Consider the following 14,813-nt stretch of genomic DNA (forward strand, 5'->3'; position numbering starts at 1 on the left):
GACTGTACAGGTCTGTGAGGGTCCATGGTTTTGTGGAAGGACTGCACACTTCACCTGCCTCATAATCCTGCCTGACCCTCAGAAAAGAAACCTGTTATAATGGCGTGGAGCAACAACACGAACCCTTTGACAACACTACCAAATATTCTATTCATTTTAGTTAAAGTTTTTAATTAATAAAGAAATAAATGTATATTAAATATGGTATAATACTGTAATTATATAAATAAATGCATTATTTACTGGAAGCCTCGTACGACGCTTTAGCTTTGTTAACAAAGTCATTATTCATGCGAAAAGGTTGCCCACCAACTAAATGAATGAATGAATGAATGAATAAATAAATAAATAAATAAATAAGTAAGTAAATAAAGTAAGTTTACCGTTGACCTGCGCTCGGAAGTGTGCGACGAGTGATGTCATGCGGAGGGAGGAAACCGATCTCAGCAGCTAAGATGGCGGAGGAGCAGCAAGAGTCATCACAGGGAGAGATGGAGGGTGAGAGAAACAGTTACACCAACAAATGTCAAGCAAAGTGCGCTGTCATTTCTCTTCTAAACAAAGCTCTTATTCACACGAGCATCTGTAAAGCGTTTCAGCCGTTACCTCCTCCGTGCTGAATCTGGCTGATGTGCAGCGGTGAGGGGCACACAGAGGCCAGAGCTTCTGGGCTAACGTTAGCTAGCTGCCACTGCTACACAAAGAAAAAAAAGCTTGTTTAGTTAATGTCAGGGCAGCAGTGAGTGACAGTTCCAGAGGTTTTGACTTTTGGAAATGCTTAAAATGTGTACTTAATATTAAAGAAAAGACGTCGTATTTTTAGTTTGTAAAACTGCGACTGTCGTCGTGGCTAAAATTTGTTTTGTTTTCGCACAAGTCGCGCTAGCCAAGTTTAGCTGACTGACGTTAGCTTGTAGGTTAACTTGTTTTCATGTTAAATGCTGACCAAGGGCTAAATGCGCTCTTGTTTGCTTATTGGTGTCGGCAGGTGACGAAAACGGAAAGGGGAAGTGTGTCTTTGTCAATTGATTTATTCCAGATTTTATTACATTTTGTTTACATGCAGCTGTCTGGCATTATAACGAAATCAGTGGTTTCGCCAGTGAGAAGGAAAACACCGAGCTAAAAGGGCTTTTTGACAAAAGACAAACATTTAAAGCAAAACGACATGCAGGACCTGGCACCGTTACTTTTATTAAGATACTAGTTCCTTACCTACACTGTATTACGGGTAATCAAGTTTATTTATTTATTTATTTTTACATCCAAGATAATGTAGTCGCATTTAATTGTGATTGCTAAATCCAAGCTAGGCGTTTTTAAAAAATATCCTAGAATAACCAAGTAATATAAAGTTATTTCAGTTTTAGTCCCTGGCTTGTTCGGGTATTACATTGTCACACAGCGTTGCAGGTGCAATGCAGGTACACTGACAGTGTCACTAGGTCACATCTGCTTAAACACACCAATTGTAAAAGTGAATGCAGTCAGCGATGGCCCAAATAGGCTTGTTCTGAATCCCATCCAATACCGATACCTTAGCTTTGCTAACTGCTAATACTGACTAGCGATAGGATACCAGTTTTAATTGAATAATCTATATCAATGTGAGCAAGAGACTAGAAAGTATTCTTTTATGTTTCAGGAAACACGAGACTCAAGTTAAAACATTTCCTAACTTTGAAAAAACTAAAAAGGAATGAATAAATAAATATAATTCTATACAATTTTTGGTATTTGTTAGTGAATTAAAAGAAAACAGCTCTAGGATACACGTGGCAAAGTAAACACAGAGCAACACAGAAGTGAATCGAATGGGCTGGCTCGTTATCACTGATAGCCGGTCCAGTTTTCACGGTTGGTATCGGATCAATATCCAATCCAAATATTGAATTTGTGCAACAGTTGTTTTCCTAGTAGCAAACGCTTGCATCCTAACTTTCTGAAACACTAGAAGGTGGAACTAGCTTTCAGTTCATCCTTTTTTCAATTTTTTCATTTTTTTAAACCACAGATCTGGGCAGTAGATCACATTAGGGTCCCTCTACTAAAGACGTTAACCTAATCAGTTTTTAAACATTAGAGTTTTCTCAGACTAGCATCCTTTGACGAAACATTAACACCTCTATACAGCTTGCACAGTTTGGGAAGATGGAGTTGTGCTTTGATACTGTAGATGTTTGTAGGGCAGTTTCAGTCTCAGTTTCAGAACTGTTACAGTGCTATTGTCTTTATATAGCACCATAAATGCTACTACATTTATGGTATTGTAAATCTGCTTCTAGTCTGATGTGCAGTTAAAATCCCAATGCCACAGCTTCACCATCCTCCATGTCGGCCAGTATGTCATTTAAGTACTACTCTACTCCTGAAGCCTCTTAAATATGTCACCTTTGTCTTACAGGAGTGAACTGCCTAGCATATGATGAGGCCATAATTGCTCAACAGGACCGGATTCAGCAGGAGGTAAGAAAGCCTTTAGTTTGGAAAGCAAAAAGAAATAAAGATGACTTTGTGTTATTCTCGGGATCCGGATGAGCAAATTTCCACATTCCACTGTAGGGCTGCCACGATTAGTCGACTAGTCACGATTACGTCGACTATCAAAATCGTCGACGACTGATTTAATAGTCGACGCGTCGTTTGAAGCTTTGTAAGATCCCAAAAGCAGGAATAAGTAGTAGGATTTAAGAGTGTAATAACGGACTGAAACAGAAGATGGCAGCACTGCATGTACAAGGATGCCAGCTGCCGTTAAACCCCGAAGAAGAAGAAACTGTGTCCCAGAATTCATAGCGCAGCCCAGCGCAGTTGTCAACAATGGCGGCAGCTAGTTAGTTTTAATATTACTCTTATTATTCTTTCTGGGTCACAAAATAAACGTTTAACATATTTTCAGGCGAGAATGTAGCTGTGTAAACCTCAAATATCTGCTCAGTTTATCAGGACACCACATATTTTCAAAAGCGCTCCGACGTTTTCAGAGACGTCTGTTACCCACTAGCTCGATAGCTAGCCGGGGGCCATGAGAGCACCGGACTCCCGGCAGATCGTTTTCAAACCCACCGCCCTACTCAGGTTAAACATGATATATAAGTCACTTAGATAACTTAAAAATGTTATTGTTTGGCTTTTTTCAGTATTTTATTTGTTCCTGAGTAAATCGGCTGAGTTTATTAAACTCCACCGAAACAATCTGCACATTTAATTAAAATTCAATTAACTATCATCTTGTCTTTATTTTTAGTTAGCACAGACCTTAAACACTTAAAGCTGTAAGCTAATGATAGTTATATAAGAGCAGATGCTGCTGGTGCAATAAGCTGTACTTTTACGTTCAATGGATGATGATCTGATTAGTCGACTAATCGCAAAAATAATCGGTGACTAGTTGACTATCAAAATAATCGTTTGTGGCAGCCCTATTCCACTGTCTTTATTTATTTATTTATTTATTTTTTTTTTTCACAGTTACAACTTCAGAAATCTCAGATGACATGTGGACAGGGCTATAAAAGCATCATTTGCACTCTGAACACAAATGAGATGCATTTCTTTGAGAATCTATCTGTGCAGTAATTACACTGACCTTGACCTGTAACAGGCTTTATGTGCACAGCTGTGAGATTATGATGAGCATAAAAAGAAATGTCACTAATGCATAATCACTGACATACTGTTTAATAAAAAGTCTAAAAACAAGTATTGAGATGGATTGCAATGACTAATTTGCAATTTTGTGTGTGTGGTTGTGCAGATAGCCAACAGTAACCCTTTAGTGTCAGACAGACAGGACCTGTCGGTGCTGCAGAGCGAGTACGCTGAGGATGACACGGTTTATCAGCTCAAGATCAAGGTCAGTCAGAGCGCTGCACCTCTCAGGTTACTGCAGCCACACGTCAATCCAAAGTTTCTCTGTTTAAATTCGCAAAAACTGTTTTGGATCTGGTGTTACAGATTTTTTTAAAATTATTGTTATTACAGGACCTGCACAAAAAATACTCGTACATTCGCAAGACGCGACCAGATGGAAACTGTTTCTACAGAGCCTTTGGCTTTGCACATCTCGAGTCCCTGCTAGATGACAGCAAAGAACTTCAGAGGTGAGTGCCAGAGTGGTTACTGTGTGTGCTCTGCTGGCTGTTAGTGTCTATGCTCAAATTCACACTTCATCATCATCTCAGACGATTTAAATGCGTTCTGCTGCTGTTCTGTCTGTTCATCGGATGTATGAGTGTGTGTGGGCAGTACACTGTGTTCTGTTTTCAATATTTTAAAATTCGGATAAGCACATAGGCGGCTGTAATATTTACAATTTTTACTTTTTAAATACACATTTTGTCTCATCAGGTTCAAAGCAGTTGCAGCTAAAAGTAAACTGGATCTGGTTAACGAAGGTTTCACTGAGTTTACTATTGAAGATTTTCACAATACTGTGAGTATTCTGGCAAACCTAAATGACTATTTTTGTGAAGTTGCTACAAATGCAAATGGATGTCATCTAGTTAGATACATTTGTTTTATTGTCTGGTTTTTTTTTACATTGTTGCTGTAAATAAGCTTAAAAAAAGAGGTGTAAAACCCTCAACCTGATTGACAGCATATCATTTGTTATGTTGGTTAAGGTGCAAATGATTTTTCCTTATTGATTAGCCAATTTTAGATGGCCATCTGCCAGAGCACATGTTTTGGCCAGTTAAATAGAAAGTTGGCAAGCTGAGGCCTGAGTACATGAGTCTAAACATGTAAATCTTGTTTTTCTTGCTAGTTCATGGACCTGATTGAGCTATGTGAGAAACAGCCGAGCCTGCAGGAGCTGCTGAACTCCTTCAATGACCAGAACGTATCAGACTATGTGGTGGTGTACCTGCGGTTGCTCACCTCAGGCTACTTGCAGCGACAGCATACCTTCTTTCAGCATTTCATAGAGGGTGGGCGCACTGTCAAGGAGTTCTGCCAGCAGGTGAAGGTTTTCCCTACGTAGATAATCATTTTCCTGCTTTTAAATTTAAATATAATGTACATAACTGTTGAACTGTTATGACATGTTATGACTGTTTGCCATTCTGGTACAAAAAACACGTTTTATTGTCTGAAACTCGCACCTAATGTGCTTTTTTTCTTCTCTTTTTCCAAGGAGGTAGAGCCAATGTCTAAAGAAAGTGACCACATTCACATCATCGCCTTAGCTCAGGCCTTGGACGTATCCATTCTGGTGGAGTACATGGATAGAGGAGAGGGAGGAACAGTCAATCACCACGTCTTTCCCGAAGGCGGAGACCCCCGCATCTTCCTCCTCTATAGACCTGGCCATTACGACATCTTGTACAAATAGCACTCCTGGCCACAGCCCATCTCATGCATCTCCTGCTGTGTGCCGCAGCAGCGCATTCAAGAAATCCTACCAGCAGCCATGCTGATGAAACGTACATCTGTGTATGAGATTACACTCGTGTATTTGGAAAAAAAAAAACGAAAAAGAGAGAGAAAATCACATTACTTGCCTCATTTGCCCTTCTTGCCCCAAACCCCCAAATTTACCTTCAGTCATGACAAAATGATTAAATTAAAAAAAAAAATCTTTGGAAATATAGAAGTGACTCCAACCATTTAGAGTTGTACAGGGTTTTTTTTTCTTTTGTGGTTGTAAATGTTATCTACTTGCTTTGTTTCTTTTCCTTTGTTACACTGCGTTTCATTGAGTTTTATTAAAGCAATTTACATCTTATTTCTTGTGTCAGTATGATTTTTGTTTTTCAGTTAAATATTGAAAGTTGAGAATAACGTTCTAAGTCTTTTTGTGTAAACAACACTGCACGTTGATGCATATTTGATGTCAGAACTGTGCTGCATCCATCTGTAGGAACCTGGTATAACCATACTTGAATTGAAAGCATTATTGCATTATTCCTGCAGGGAGAGGAGAAAGAAGAATATGGGACTATACAGTAATAAATAGTATATGACCTACAAGAGAAAACGTACATGTTAAAAGGTTTTTGGTACCTAGAAAGCGTTTGATATGTAGTTCTCAATATACAGATGTCAGTGATGTACACGGACAGCTGCTTTTTGACAGAATGGTTAAGTGGGTGTATGTTGTTTACGCTTGCACTCACACACATGCGCAGTTCCGTCACTGCAGCATAACCGAACCAAAGATCGTCTATAACCATAAAATACTTTGCTCTTTAGCATTTTATGGACGTTGAGTCCTGTTGGTACCAAGAAAAAATACCAAAGTGAGAACTCTTACGTTAAAGGTTAAAGTGAAAGGCAAGATGTCTCCGTTTTTAAAGTCATTTTTGTCAGGCAGAAGAGTTTTGGGGGCTTATTTGCGGTATCATTCTTCTCTAACTGGTATGTATAAACATGTTATATATTTTTTAATACCAGGCTAGCCTGACTGAAATGTGTTCATGACATTTCATGCTACACGTGACTGCAGACTAATAAGCTACAGCTAGCAACTAGCTACAACACCTTAGCCATTCACAGAGACGAAGGACTCTGCTGTGACTGGGGTGCAAGCTAGTGACGTATTCACTGAAAAAAAAGCAGTTGTACCACGAGGTAGTCCTGTAGTACAGTCGGCTGCTAGTTTACACATTAAAGCCCATTAAAGGTCATCGTAGCTGTGTAGAAAGATGTGCTTGAAGTCTCTAATCGCAGCCGCAGTGTGCCTTCTAAACAATTGTGCAGACCACAGTTGGGCAACACTTAGCCAAACACCTGTCAACAACATCATAAACCGCAGCTTCCGAAAAGCTGAACCAAACAGCAAAGCATGTTTATCACGTGGATTTGACTGAAAGGTTTTGTGCATCTTTACAACAATATCAGCAATGCATAAATGTATCTTATACACACTGCTGTTGTATAAACTTGGAAATCACATTAAAGTTGAGGGAACTTCCTCAAAAGAAACTATTAATGTCTATTTATAACCTAAGAAAAGAGCTCAGTCATGATCATGCTAAAATAACCGATGTTTTGTGTATTACTGATAACTCCTGTGTCCCATCTTTGTTTCACTGTAGCTGAACTGATTGAAAACATGGATAAGAAAGCAACCTGGGACCGCTTCTACACCGAGACCAGCAGCGGGAAAGCCACCTTCAAAAACTTTGAGTGGTTTTTTGGTTTCGATTCTGTCCGAGACTTCATCATGCCCCTCTTGCAAACTATGTCTCGCCCAGACGCTGCGCTCCAGGTGGTGGATATGGGCTGTGGTACGTCAGCACTGGGACCCTCTATCTACAGGCACTCTCCTGTCTCCGTCCATGTCACTTGTGCTGACATTTCCCCCATAGCTGTGAAACTAATGCAGGAACACATTCAAGCTAAAGCCATTCAACCTCACAGCTGTTCTTCTCAAATTGAGTTCGTAGAGCTGGACTGCACACAGCTTGATAAACGCTTCAGTCCTAGTACTGTGGACCTTATAATTGACAAGGGGACCACTGATGCCTTGTTAAGGTCCAGGGAGGGGAAGCGAAATGCCAGCCTGGTCTTGAAGCAGTGTTTAAGGGTGTTGCGGAGTTCAGGGTCCTTGCTCCAGTTTTCTGATGAGGACCCTGACTCCAGGCTTATTTGGCTGGAGACGGCTGCACAGGATCCGGGAGTGATGACAGCAGATGTTGGGGTGCAGGAAGTTGGAGAGCTAAGGGGGATCCATTACTACTGCTACCAGGTGACCCCTCATCCTGCTCTATAACTGAAACTTTTTACTCCAATAAATAAATAAAATAATACAACACAATTGTAATATCATCTCTGAACTGTAAATCAGTGTTTCATGTTTGAGTTGCATAGATTTGGAAATCTCTCTCTTTCATTACTTGTCACACACTGCCATCTAGTGGCCAGCAGGCACCCAGCATCCAGGATTTCAATCCCATCCAGCAGAACACAACACTGATACAATTTGCAAAGTAAATGTTCTCTATACTTACATCACACATATGCCTCTTTTAGAGAAATATTTTAAAGACATGTAGAGTAGAGTAGAAACATTTCCAGGCCTGGAGACGGCAGTTTTAGGTACACGTTAGTAATGTTTAAAGCCCAGTAGTTTTGGGCGATCATATTATGGAAGTACTTCTATATATATCTAACTTATATATAGAGAGATAAGTAGGCAAAGTTGTTGTGATGTTGTGGCAGTGTGTTTTCCAGGTCACGACCACATTGCTCATTTCCTCTTTGTAAACAGAAGAGTAGCTCTAGGTACAAAGTACCAAAGTTACAGTGCACTACAATAGGGAAGAAAGAAAAGGGAAGAAAAAACATCAGCTAGACACATTAATGGTTTCCAATCAAATTAATATTTTTTGGCAGTGATGGATCTCCCGCATTCAGATATTATTTCTGATTTATTAATTCATGTTACTCAGATTTATTTATGAGAAACATCTAAATACCTTGCAGCTTTACATAATGCATTACAAATGTCATTCGGTTCATCCAATTCTAGCTTTTTGGGAGGGTGGGTGGGTGGAAAAGGTGTCTCTCTAACACAAACACAACCGCTCACACCTATGGGCAAAACAACCTAACCCCACTGAGGCTTTAATGCCTCTGTGGGAAGAAGCTGGACTACTCACACACAGAGAGAAACGCCACAAAGAAATGATGATGAGGGATGCTTGTTGGGAGGTAACAGTGCATTGTGCATTTCAACCTGTCAGGCAGTAGTCCCATGCGTTTTCGAATCCTCCACCATCATACCAGTCTCCAAAAGACCGGACATGTCCACCTTAAACGACTTCAGGCCAGTGGCACTCACACCAATTGCCATGAAATGCCTCGAAAAACTGGTTCTCACACACATCAACCACATGGCCCAAGACACTGCTGATAGCCCTCAGTTTGCCTACCCCCCCAGTCAATCAGTGGATGACAGGGTGTAGCAATACCCTTACACCACGCTCTGCAACATCTGGAAAGTAGCAGAATGTATGCCATTAGATTTATTTCTTGATTTGTCCAGTTTTGTTGTGGAAGGTGTGAGGTTAAAATATTCATTTGAAGTCTTCTTGAAGTGGGAATGGCAAAATGCTTCTTCAGCTTCAGGATCTTCTTTGGTGTGATACTCCTGAACTTTGCCAACATGCCACCCAGTGGGACATACCAGTGGCCTTTAGTCTTTGCGTTGTTAGTCTGTGAGTATTGATTATTGCCACACTCCTACTGCAGTTTGTGCAGATCAGTGAAAAAAGTATCAGGAACAAAGTATCAGGCTCGACTTTTCTGAATTTGTTTTTATTTTCTTATGACATAAATGTTAAAACACTAATTTAACCGATAAACTGTTATGGGAAAATATTAAAAAAGAGAAACAGTGTGATTAAAAATAGATTTTAGAGGAAACGCTGCTCAATCTGATGAATGTAAAATATGTATGAAAATACTCTGATTAAATATTAGCATGAATTTTAACCAAATGAAGCTTGTTTATGAATGGCAGCAACGCAGTTCAGTGACTCATCATCATCATCATTGTCACCACCATTTGTAAAATCATTCTTTAAACAAGCTGAGAAATGTTACTGGCTCGTCTTCATCCCCCTGCTCAGCATTCATGCAGAAAAATGGCGGGTTGAGTTTTTGGGGATCGACTAATCCAATGACATTGTTATAGAAGCTGAAAAACAGAAACAAATAAAGCAAAATGAATCAGAGGATGCCAACAGTTTTCTTCAACCAGGATCACAGATTCTCAGAGACTTTAGAGTGTGAGAAAAAGCCAGTGCCCTACTGAGGGACCCAGTTCAGTGTTTACTGGCAAATATTAAGGAAAAAAACGCAACGTGACAAATAGTTTTGGAAACATGCATGAAAGTTCTAGAACAATATTAAAAGCCTTCTGCCCACTGACCTGTTGACCACCCAGTCACCGCTGCTGGTGTGGTACAGAGTACTGACGGGGATGCATCCAAACTGGGTGACAGTGGTAAAGTACTTGGCTGCAGAAACAAGAAGTGGATCACATGGGAGCCGAGGCAGCGCAACCAGACAAGCAGGTTTGTTTGTGATCAACACAAGCTTATGTAAGAGAATGTCATGTGTTACAAACTAACACATGACTTTGCAATTTTTCGCTTTGATTTCCTCTTATTGTACCTGATCCCGTCTTCGTCTTCTCCTCCCCGTACCAACTGTTGACCAGGACTCCCTGTCCAGGACCAGAGGAGGCGCCCAACACAACCTGGCCCATCAGGGTGGCATTTCTTGGAACTGCCAGCGGATGGAAGTCAGGGCTCAGATGCTGCTTAGTGCATGTGCGGTTCTTGTTGTTTATTTTGTACATAACACCCTAGAGGACAGGGCACCATTACACAGTCATTTATGGTATCCAGGATAAACTTGAATGCAAATATTACTGCTGTGCCGTCGCTACCTCTCTGTACAGTAGAAGCACATCAAGGTGGTAGGTCTTATTGTCATAGAGTCCAAACTGTCTGAAGCGGATGCGCTCTCCCAGTCCATCATAGATGTACTTGGAGAATGCCAGCAGTTTCTGATTTGCAGTGGACTTTCAAACAGAGGCAAATGTTCGTCATTGCAGATTACTTCTCACAGATTACTCTGAATAACTAACAACTGCATTAAGTATCAGTTGTTATTGCAACACTCAAATGTAATCGAGGGATATGAGAGGAGACTTACCACAGACAGGCTTCCGCTCATCAGTGGCGGGTATCCTGTGAAAATTAAAGCATTTTGGAGGATTTACACTACAGATGTGCTACATTGCTAACTTGGTCATTCTACACTGAAGCAAAAACAAATCGGCACCATCAGTTCTGATGCTAAAGCAAGAGAACTGCTGCATTTGGAGACATTTGAAGAAAGAGGACTTTCTTCAGATGTTTGCGTACTCACTGCAATGCCGTGGTCTCTGAGCGAGACAGCCCACGGACAGGCACACAAGCAGGACGAGGACCTTCATGCTGTTCGATTGCAGATCTGAATGTTTTCCTCTGCAACAGCTGCTCATATGATACTGCTTCAAAAATATCACTTCCTTAAAAAACAAGCAGGTGATACTCCCATTCTGTTTTCGCTGCCAAGTTTTTTGTTTGTCATTTCTCAATACACCAGTTATGTGAGAATAAAAGTCAAGGGAATGTCTTTTAATAGTAGAAACTGCGTTTTAGCTGTTTTGACCCCTAACTAACAAACCAAGGGGAGGAGCTAGAAGGCTGACTGAAGAGAAAGTTGAGAGGATAGACTGCATGTAGATGTAAAAGAGCAGCATTTGTAACCTTAACCACTCCCACTTCATATGTACACAAACTACTTTAACAAGCTAGAAACTATGTCTGCTGGTAAAGGTGACTAGTGTCACCTGTCTGGTGAACCAACCCAGAAAGCAAGTAACAACTGGAAACCAGCAAGGTGGGCATTAAACATAAAGACTTTTGATCCTCCAGGACTTTTTTTTTTCTCTTGAAACCATTAAGTCACATGTTGGTTTTTTTGTGTCAATAGACAGATTGTGAGAATACATCCTTCTTTACCTTTTCTTATGAAACAAGAAATACACCGCATGCATTCATGCGTTACATTTATATTGATGAACACAAGATGTGGCCACAACACAGTGTTAGAAAATGGGAAGTAAGAAAAGCAAATATGACAGGCAATAACCTGTTACAAAAAAACCAAACCAAACCAGATGATTTGTCGAACCGCTTTATCATTTTCTGCATGCCAAAAAGATTGCAAAGTTCATCCCGGTTAGAGATACACAGAAAGAACAATGAGGCCAAACTCGTCCTCCATGTTTTAAACAGGAATACGGGGGAGACAGCATTTTACATGCAATTACATGCCATTCATTTTTACTTATATAATGCCAATTTCCAACATTGGTGATCTCAGTGCACTGCGTAAGATAAAAACCCGCCGAAGCCTTCACTGCAGCTTAAAGAACAAGCTGGTGAAATCTTCAGGCTTCTCTCCATTCGACGTCATCTCTGTTGGGCAGAAGTCGGGGGGGTTGAGCTGACCAGGGTCAGAAATCCCAACGACGTTGTTGAAGAAGCTGGTGAGCACAAAAAAAAAAAAAAAGGGACACAGCTTTTACTTGGACGGACGCAAACGTATTTCATTCTACATTTTTCACACTATAGACTTGAGAGGAAACGAACCCTGTCACCATCCATCCATACTCTTGTGTCTGGTACATAGTGTTGACTGGAATGCATCCGAATTCAGTGAAGGTGGTCAGGTACTTTCCTGGAAGGACAGACATGAAATGTGTCCATAAACTGAGTGCAGATAAACAGCCAGGATGACAGTTCTGAACATTAGATGCCAACTCACCTGTGTTTCCAGGAAGATTTCCAGTCCAGGTGTTGACCAGGAGTCCTTCACCAGGTCCAGATGAGCTGCCCAGGACGGCTTGGCCCACCAGAGTTGAATTTATTGGGATTTCCATAGGATGGAAGTCTGCCTTCAGAGGCTTTTTCTTGCATGTACGAGCTTTGTCGTCGATCTCATACATGGCAGCCTGGTGCATGAGTTGTGGGGTAAGAATGAGAATTTCTTTTGCTGTTACATACAATAGGATTCAGTCTAAAGATGATGGTTATTTCAGTAACTTCTGTTTGCTGAAGATGGAAATAACAACCAAAACCTAGCACAGAAATAACATATATGGGTGCTCACACCCAAAATTATGCCATAATATCTATTCTAATCAAGAGAAAGATGTGCTAACCTTAAACTAATTAAATATGCTGTCATTGTCGGGGTTTTTTTTGTTTTTTGTTTTTTTAAATATGGCCCGCTTTTTATTGTGTCAGTTGCACATGCTTACGAGTTCCCATTATATTCCAGTAAAACATTAAGGAAAGAAAATACTTTCTTATAACATGTTGTGTTGTTGGCCTCATGCGTCTCCACTTCAGTAGAATCGTATCAGCAGTGATTTGCACACTAAAACAAATATTTGAGACGTTCTTGTGTTTGCTTTGGTCACCTCTCTGAAGAGCAGCAGGGCGTCATAGGTGAAAGACTTGTTCTGGTAGTTCCCCAGCTCCATGAGCCGGACCCTTTGTCCCCATGCATCGTACAGGTATTTGGCATAAACCCACAGCTTTTCATTCTGTGTGGACTGGAGAAACAGAATGCAAGATTGTTGACATCTTTCTCGTTCACACAGAATATGAATGACAATTAAATGTGGTTGCACGTTTGGTTCAAGTACAACTTTCATTTTCTTTGTTTGCTTTCCACACTGTCAGACGTGCTCACTCGCCATAAACATCAATCTGGACCTTGACCTGAGCACTGAAATGTCTGGACTTGTATCTCAACACCACAAGACCACCTCATTCCTAACTCTGATGCAGTGGCTGACACACTTTTATTCTTTTTTAAATGCTTTTTACCCACTGTTCACCCAAACATTAAACAATGGGTCATATTTTATGTTTCAATCAAACATTGCTAATGCACAACAACAACAGAGGCTCATTTCTCCCTCATAATTAATAGCAACAGCAAAAGTTTTAAGTACACAAAGCATAAACTCACAACAGTGAGGGCTCCAGTCAGAAGGGGAGGGCTTTCTGCGTGAAATAAGAGAAAACAGAATTATTTATTAATATTTACAAGTCAGCGAGAGAAAACAGCAATGAGAACCCAACAGTGAGCTATCACTGTAACCACAACGGAGCTCGTCTCCGATTTCCTTTTTTACTTACTGCATGGGCGAGGTTTCTCTGCCAGGCAGCCTGCCAGCACGCACACTAACACCACAAAGAGTTTCATCTTCGAGGAATCCGCAGACTTTCTCACAGGTAGTTGCGAAGTCTCTGTTGCTCTAGAGGAGCTGCACTTCCTTATATATGCTGACAGATGACCAGACAGGCCTAGATGCTTCCGGATTTTATTTTCAACCAACATCTGAGGGCTCAAGTTCAGATTCGGGTGTTGTCAGGGTGAGGTCGCAGTGTAAGCCCATAAAAGGAAATGTCTTTGTACATTAAAAGCTGGTTAATGTTTTCCAAGGGCAAGAGCCTCATACAGCAGAGTGTGTGTAGACTGTAAATGCTTACAAATGTACAAATTCTGCAACAAAAGTGAAACATAACCCCATTATGACCACCTGCCTCATATTGTGTGATGCACTCTGTATCCTGACATCTTTCTATCAGAACCACATTTAATCTGAGCTACGGCAGCTCGTCCATTGCTCGTCCCCACGTTTTATCAGTGAGCCTTGGCTGTCCACGACCGAGTCTCTGGTTCACCACTGTTCTTCATGGACCACTTTTCATAGATACCCACACCGGCCACCGCAGATTGAGAACATCCCACAAGAGCTGCAGTGTTTGGAAATGTTCTGACTCAGTCTCCAAACAGTCACAGTTTGGCGCTCGTCAAACTCACGCTAATCGTTACGCTTGCAGTTTTTCGTGCTTCTAACACACCTTTGAGGGCAAAATGTTCACCTGCTCCCTTACATATCCCACCCACTAACGGCTGCCACGATGAAGAGACCATCGGTGTTATTCTTCTATCTGTAGGTGCTTATAATGTTATGCCAACTCTATTCATACAGTGCACTTACAGTGAGGACAAACTTCAAAAATACACCGCTTTCCAGTCGAATATTCACAACAGCGCTTAGTGATACTGTGTCATACTGCGCACAGTGGGCCAAGGGTAAAGCATGCTGTGTTTACAAAAGAGGGCAGCTCATAAAGCCCGAACAGGATTTTGGCCGAATGGGGACGGGTAAACATGTGCGCATGAATGACATCACTGTCATGTGACTGTAGAGGTGTGTGACTGCT

At 40.9% G+C, this 14,813-nt stretch overlaps 4 protein-coding genes across 4 annotated transcripts; 2 read left to right on the forward strand and 2 right to left on the reverse strand.

The window, feature by feature from the left end:
- The first annotated feature begins 416 nt into the window (after window positions 1-416).
- Window positions 417-5,480, forward strand: LOC113016992 (ubiquitin thioesterase OTUB1). Its single transcript, XM_026160248.1, has 7 exons — window positions 417-498; window positions 2,405-2,466; window positions 3,758-3,856; window positions 3,985-4,103; window positions 4,351-4,435; window positions 4,769-4,963; window positions 5,138-5,480. The coding sequence occupies exons 1-7, from the start codon at window positions 417-419 to the stop codon at window positions 5,333-5,335; spliced, it is 840 nt and encodes a 279-aa protein (XP_026016033.1). The 3' UTR covers window positions 5,336-5,480.
- Window positions 5,481-6,186: 706 nt separating this feature from the next.
- Window positions 6,187-7,762, forward strand: cskmt (citrate synthase lysine methyltransferase). The gene is made up of 2 exons (XM_026160266.1): window positions 6,187-6,360; window positions 7,041-7,762. The coding sequence occupies exons 1-2, from the start codon at window positions 6,282-6,284 to the stop codon at window positions 7,715-7,717; spliced, it is 756 nt and encodes a 251-aa protein (XP_026016051.1). The 5' UTR covers window positions 6,187-6,281; the 3' UTR covers window positions 7,718-7,762.
- Window positions 7,763-9,237: 1,475 nt separating this feature from the next.
- Window positions 9,238-11,261, reverse strand: LOC113017017 (ependymin-like). Its single transcript, XM_026160280.1, has 6 exons — window positions 10,888-11,261; window positions 10,672-10,706; window positions 10,403-10,537; window positions 10,126-10,318; window positions 9,881-9,968; window positions 9,238-9,646 (listed from the first exon to the last, which is right to left on the reverse strand). Exons 1-6 carry the CDS (start codon window positions 11,000-11,002, stop codon window positions 9,523-9,525), a joined length of 690 nt encoding a protein of 229 aa, XP_026016065.1. The 5' UTR covers window positions 11,003-11,261; the 3' UTR covers window positions 9,238-9,522.
- Window positions 11,262-11,684: 423 nt separating this feature from the next.
- Window positions 11,685-13,910, reverse strand: LOC113017000 (ependymin-like). Its single transcript, XM_026160255.1, has 6 exons — window positions 13,719-13,910; window positions 13,549-13,583; window positions 12,992-13,126; window positions 12,334-12,520; window positions 12,159-12,246; window positions 11,685-12,052 (listed from the first exon to the last, which is right to left on the reverse strand). The coding sequence occupies exons 1-6, from the start codon at window positions 13,783-13,785 to the stop codon at window positions 11,923-11,925; spliced, it is 642 nt and encodes a 213-aa protein (XP_026016040.1). The 5' UTR covers window positions 13,786-13,910; the 3' UTR covers window positions 11,685-11,922.
- Window positions 13,911-14,813: the final 903 nt, after the last annotated feature.

The sequence above is a fragment of the Astatotilapia calliptera genome, chromosome 3 (genome assembly GCF_900246225.1).
Source record: "Astatotilapia calliptera chromosome 3, fAstCal1.2, whole genome shotgun sequence".
Classification (NCBI taxonomy): Eukaryota; Metazoa; Chordata; class Actinopteri; order Cichliformes; family Cichlidae; genus Astatotilapia; species Astatotilapia calliptera.

Bases quoted from the DNA above. Each gene is read 5' to 3' on its own strand.
- LOC113016992 (XM_026160248.1), top strand. From the start codon at position 417: ATGTCATGCGGAGGGAGGAAACCGATCTCAGCAGCTAAGATGGCGGAG. The intron at 499-2,404 runs GTGAGAGAAACA...TTTGTCTTACAG, and splicing joins ATCACAGGGAGAGATGGAGG to GAGTGAACTGCCTAGCATAT. The intron at 3,857-3,984 runs GTCAGTCAGAGC...TTGTTATTACAG, and splicing joins TTTATCAGCTCAAGATCAAG to GACCTGCACAAAAAATACTC.
- cskmt (XM_026160266.1), top strand. From the start codon at position 6,282: ATGTCTCCGTTTTTAAAGTCATTTTTGTCAGGCAGAAGAGTTTTGGGG. The intron at 6,361-7,040 runs GTATGTATAAAC...GTTTCACTGTAG, and splicing joins GTATCATTCTTCTCTAACTG to CTGAACTGATTGAAAACATG.
- LOC113017017 (XM_026160280.1), bottom strand. From the start codon at position 11,002: ATGAGCAGCTGTTGCAGAGGAAAACATTCAGATCTGCAATCGAACAGC. The intron at 10,707-10,887 runs GTGAGTACGCAA...TAATTTTCACAG, and splicing joins TCAGAGACCACGGCATTGCA to GATACCCGCCACTGATGAGC. The intron at 9,969-10,125 runs GTACAATAAGAG...TTGTTTCTGCAG, and splicing joins GAAGACGAAGACGGGATCAG to CCAAGTACTTTACCACTGTC.
- LOC113017000 (XM_026160255.1), bottom strand. From the start codon at position 13,785: ATGAAACTCTTTGTGGTGTTAGTGTGCGTGCTGGCAGGCTGCCTGGCA. The intron at 12,521-12,991 runs GTGACCAAAGCA...CTCATGCACCAG, and splicing joins CCCTGCTGCTCTTCAGAGAG to GCTGCCATGTATGAGATCGA. The intron at 12,053-12,158 runs GTTCGTTTCCTC...TGTGCTCACCAG, and splicing joins TATGGATGGATGGTGACAGG to CTTCTTCAACAACGTCGTTG.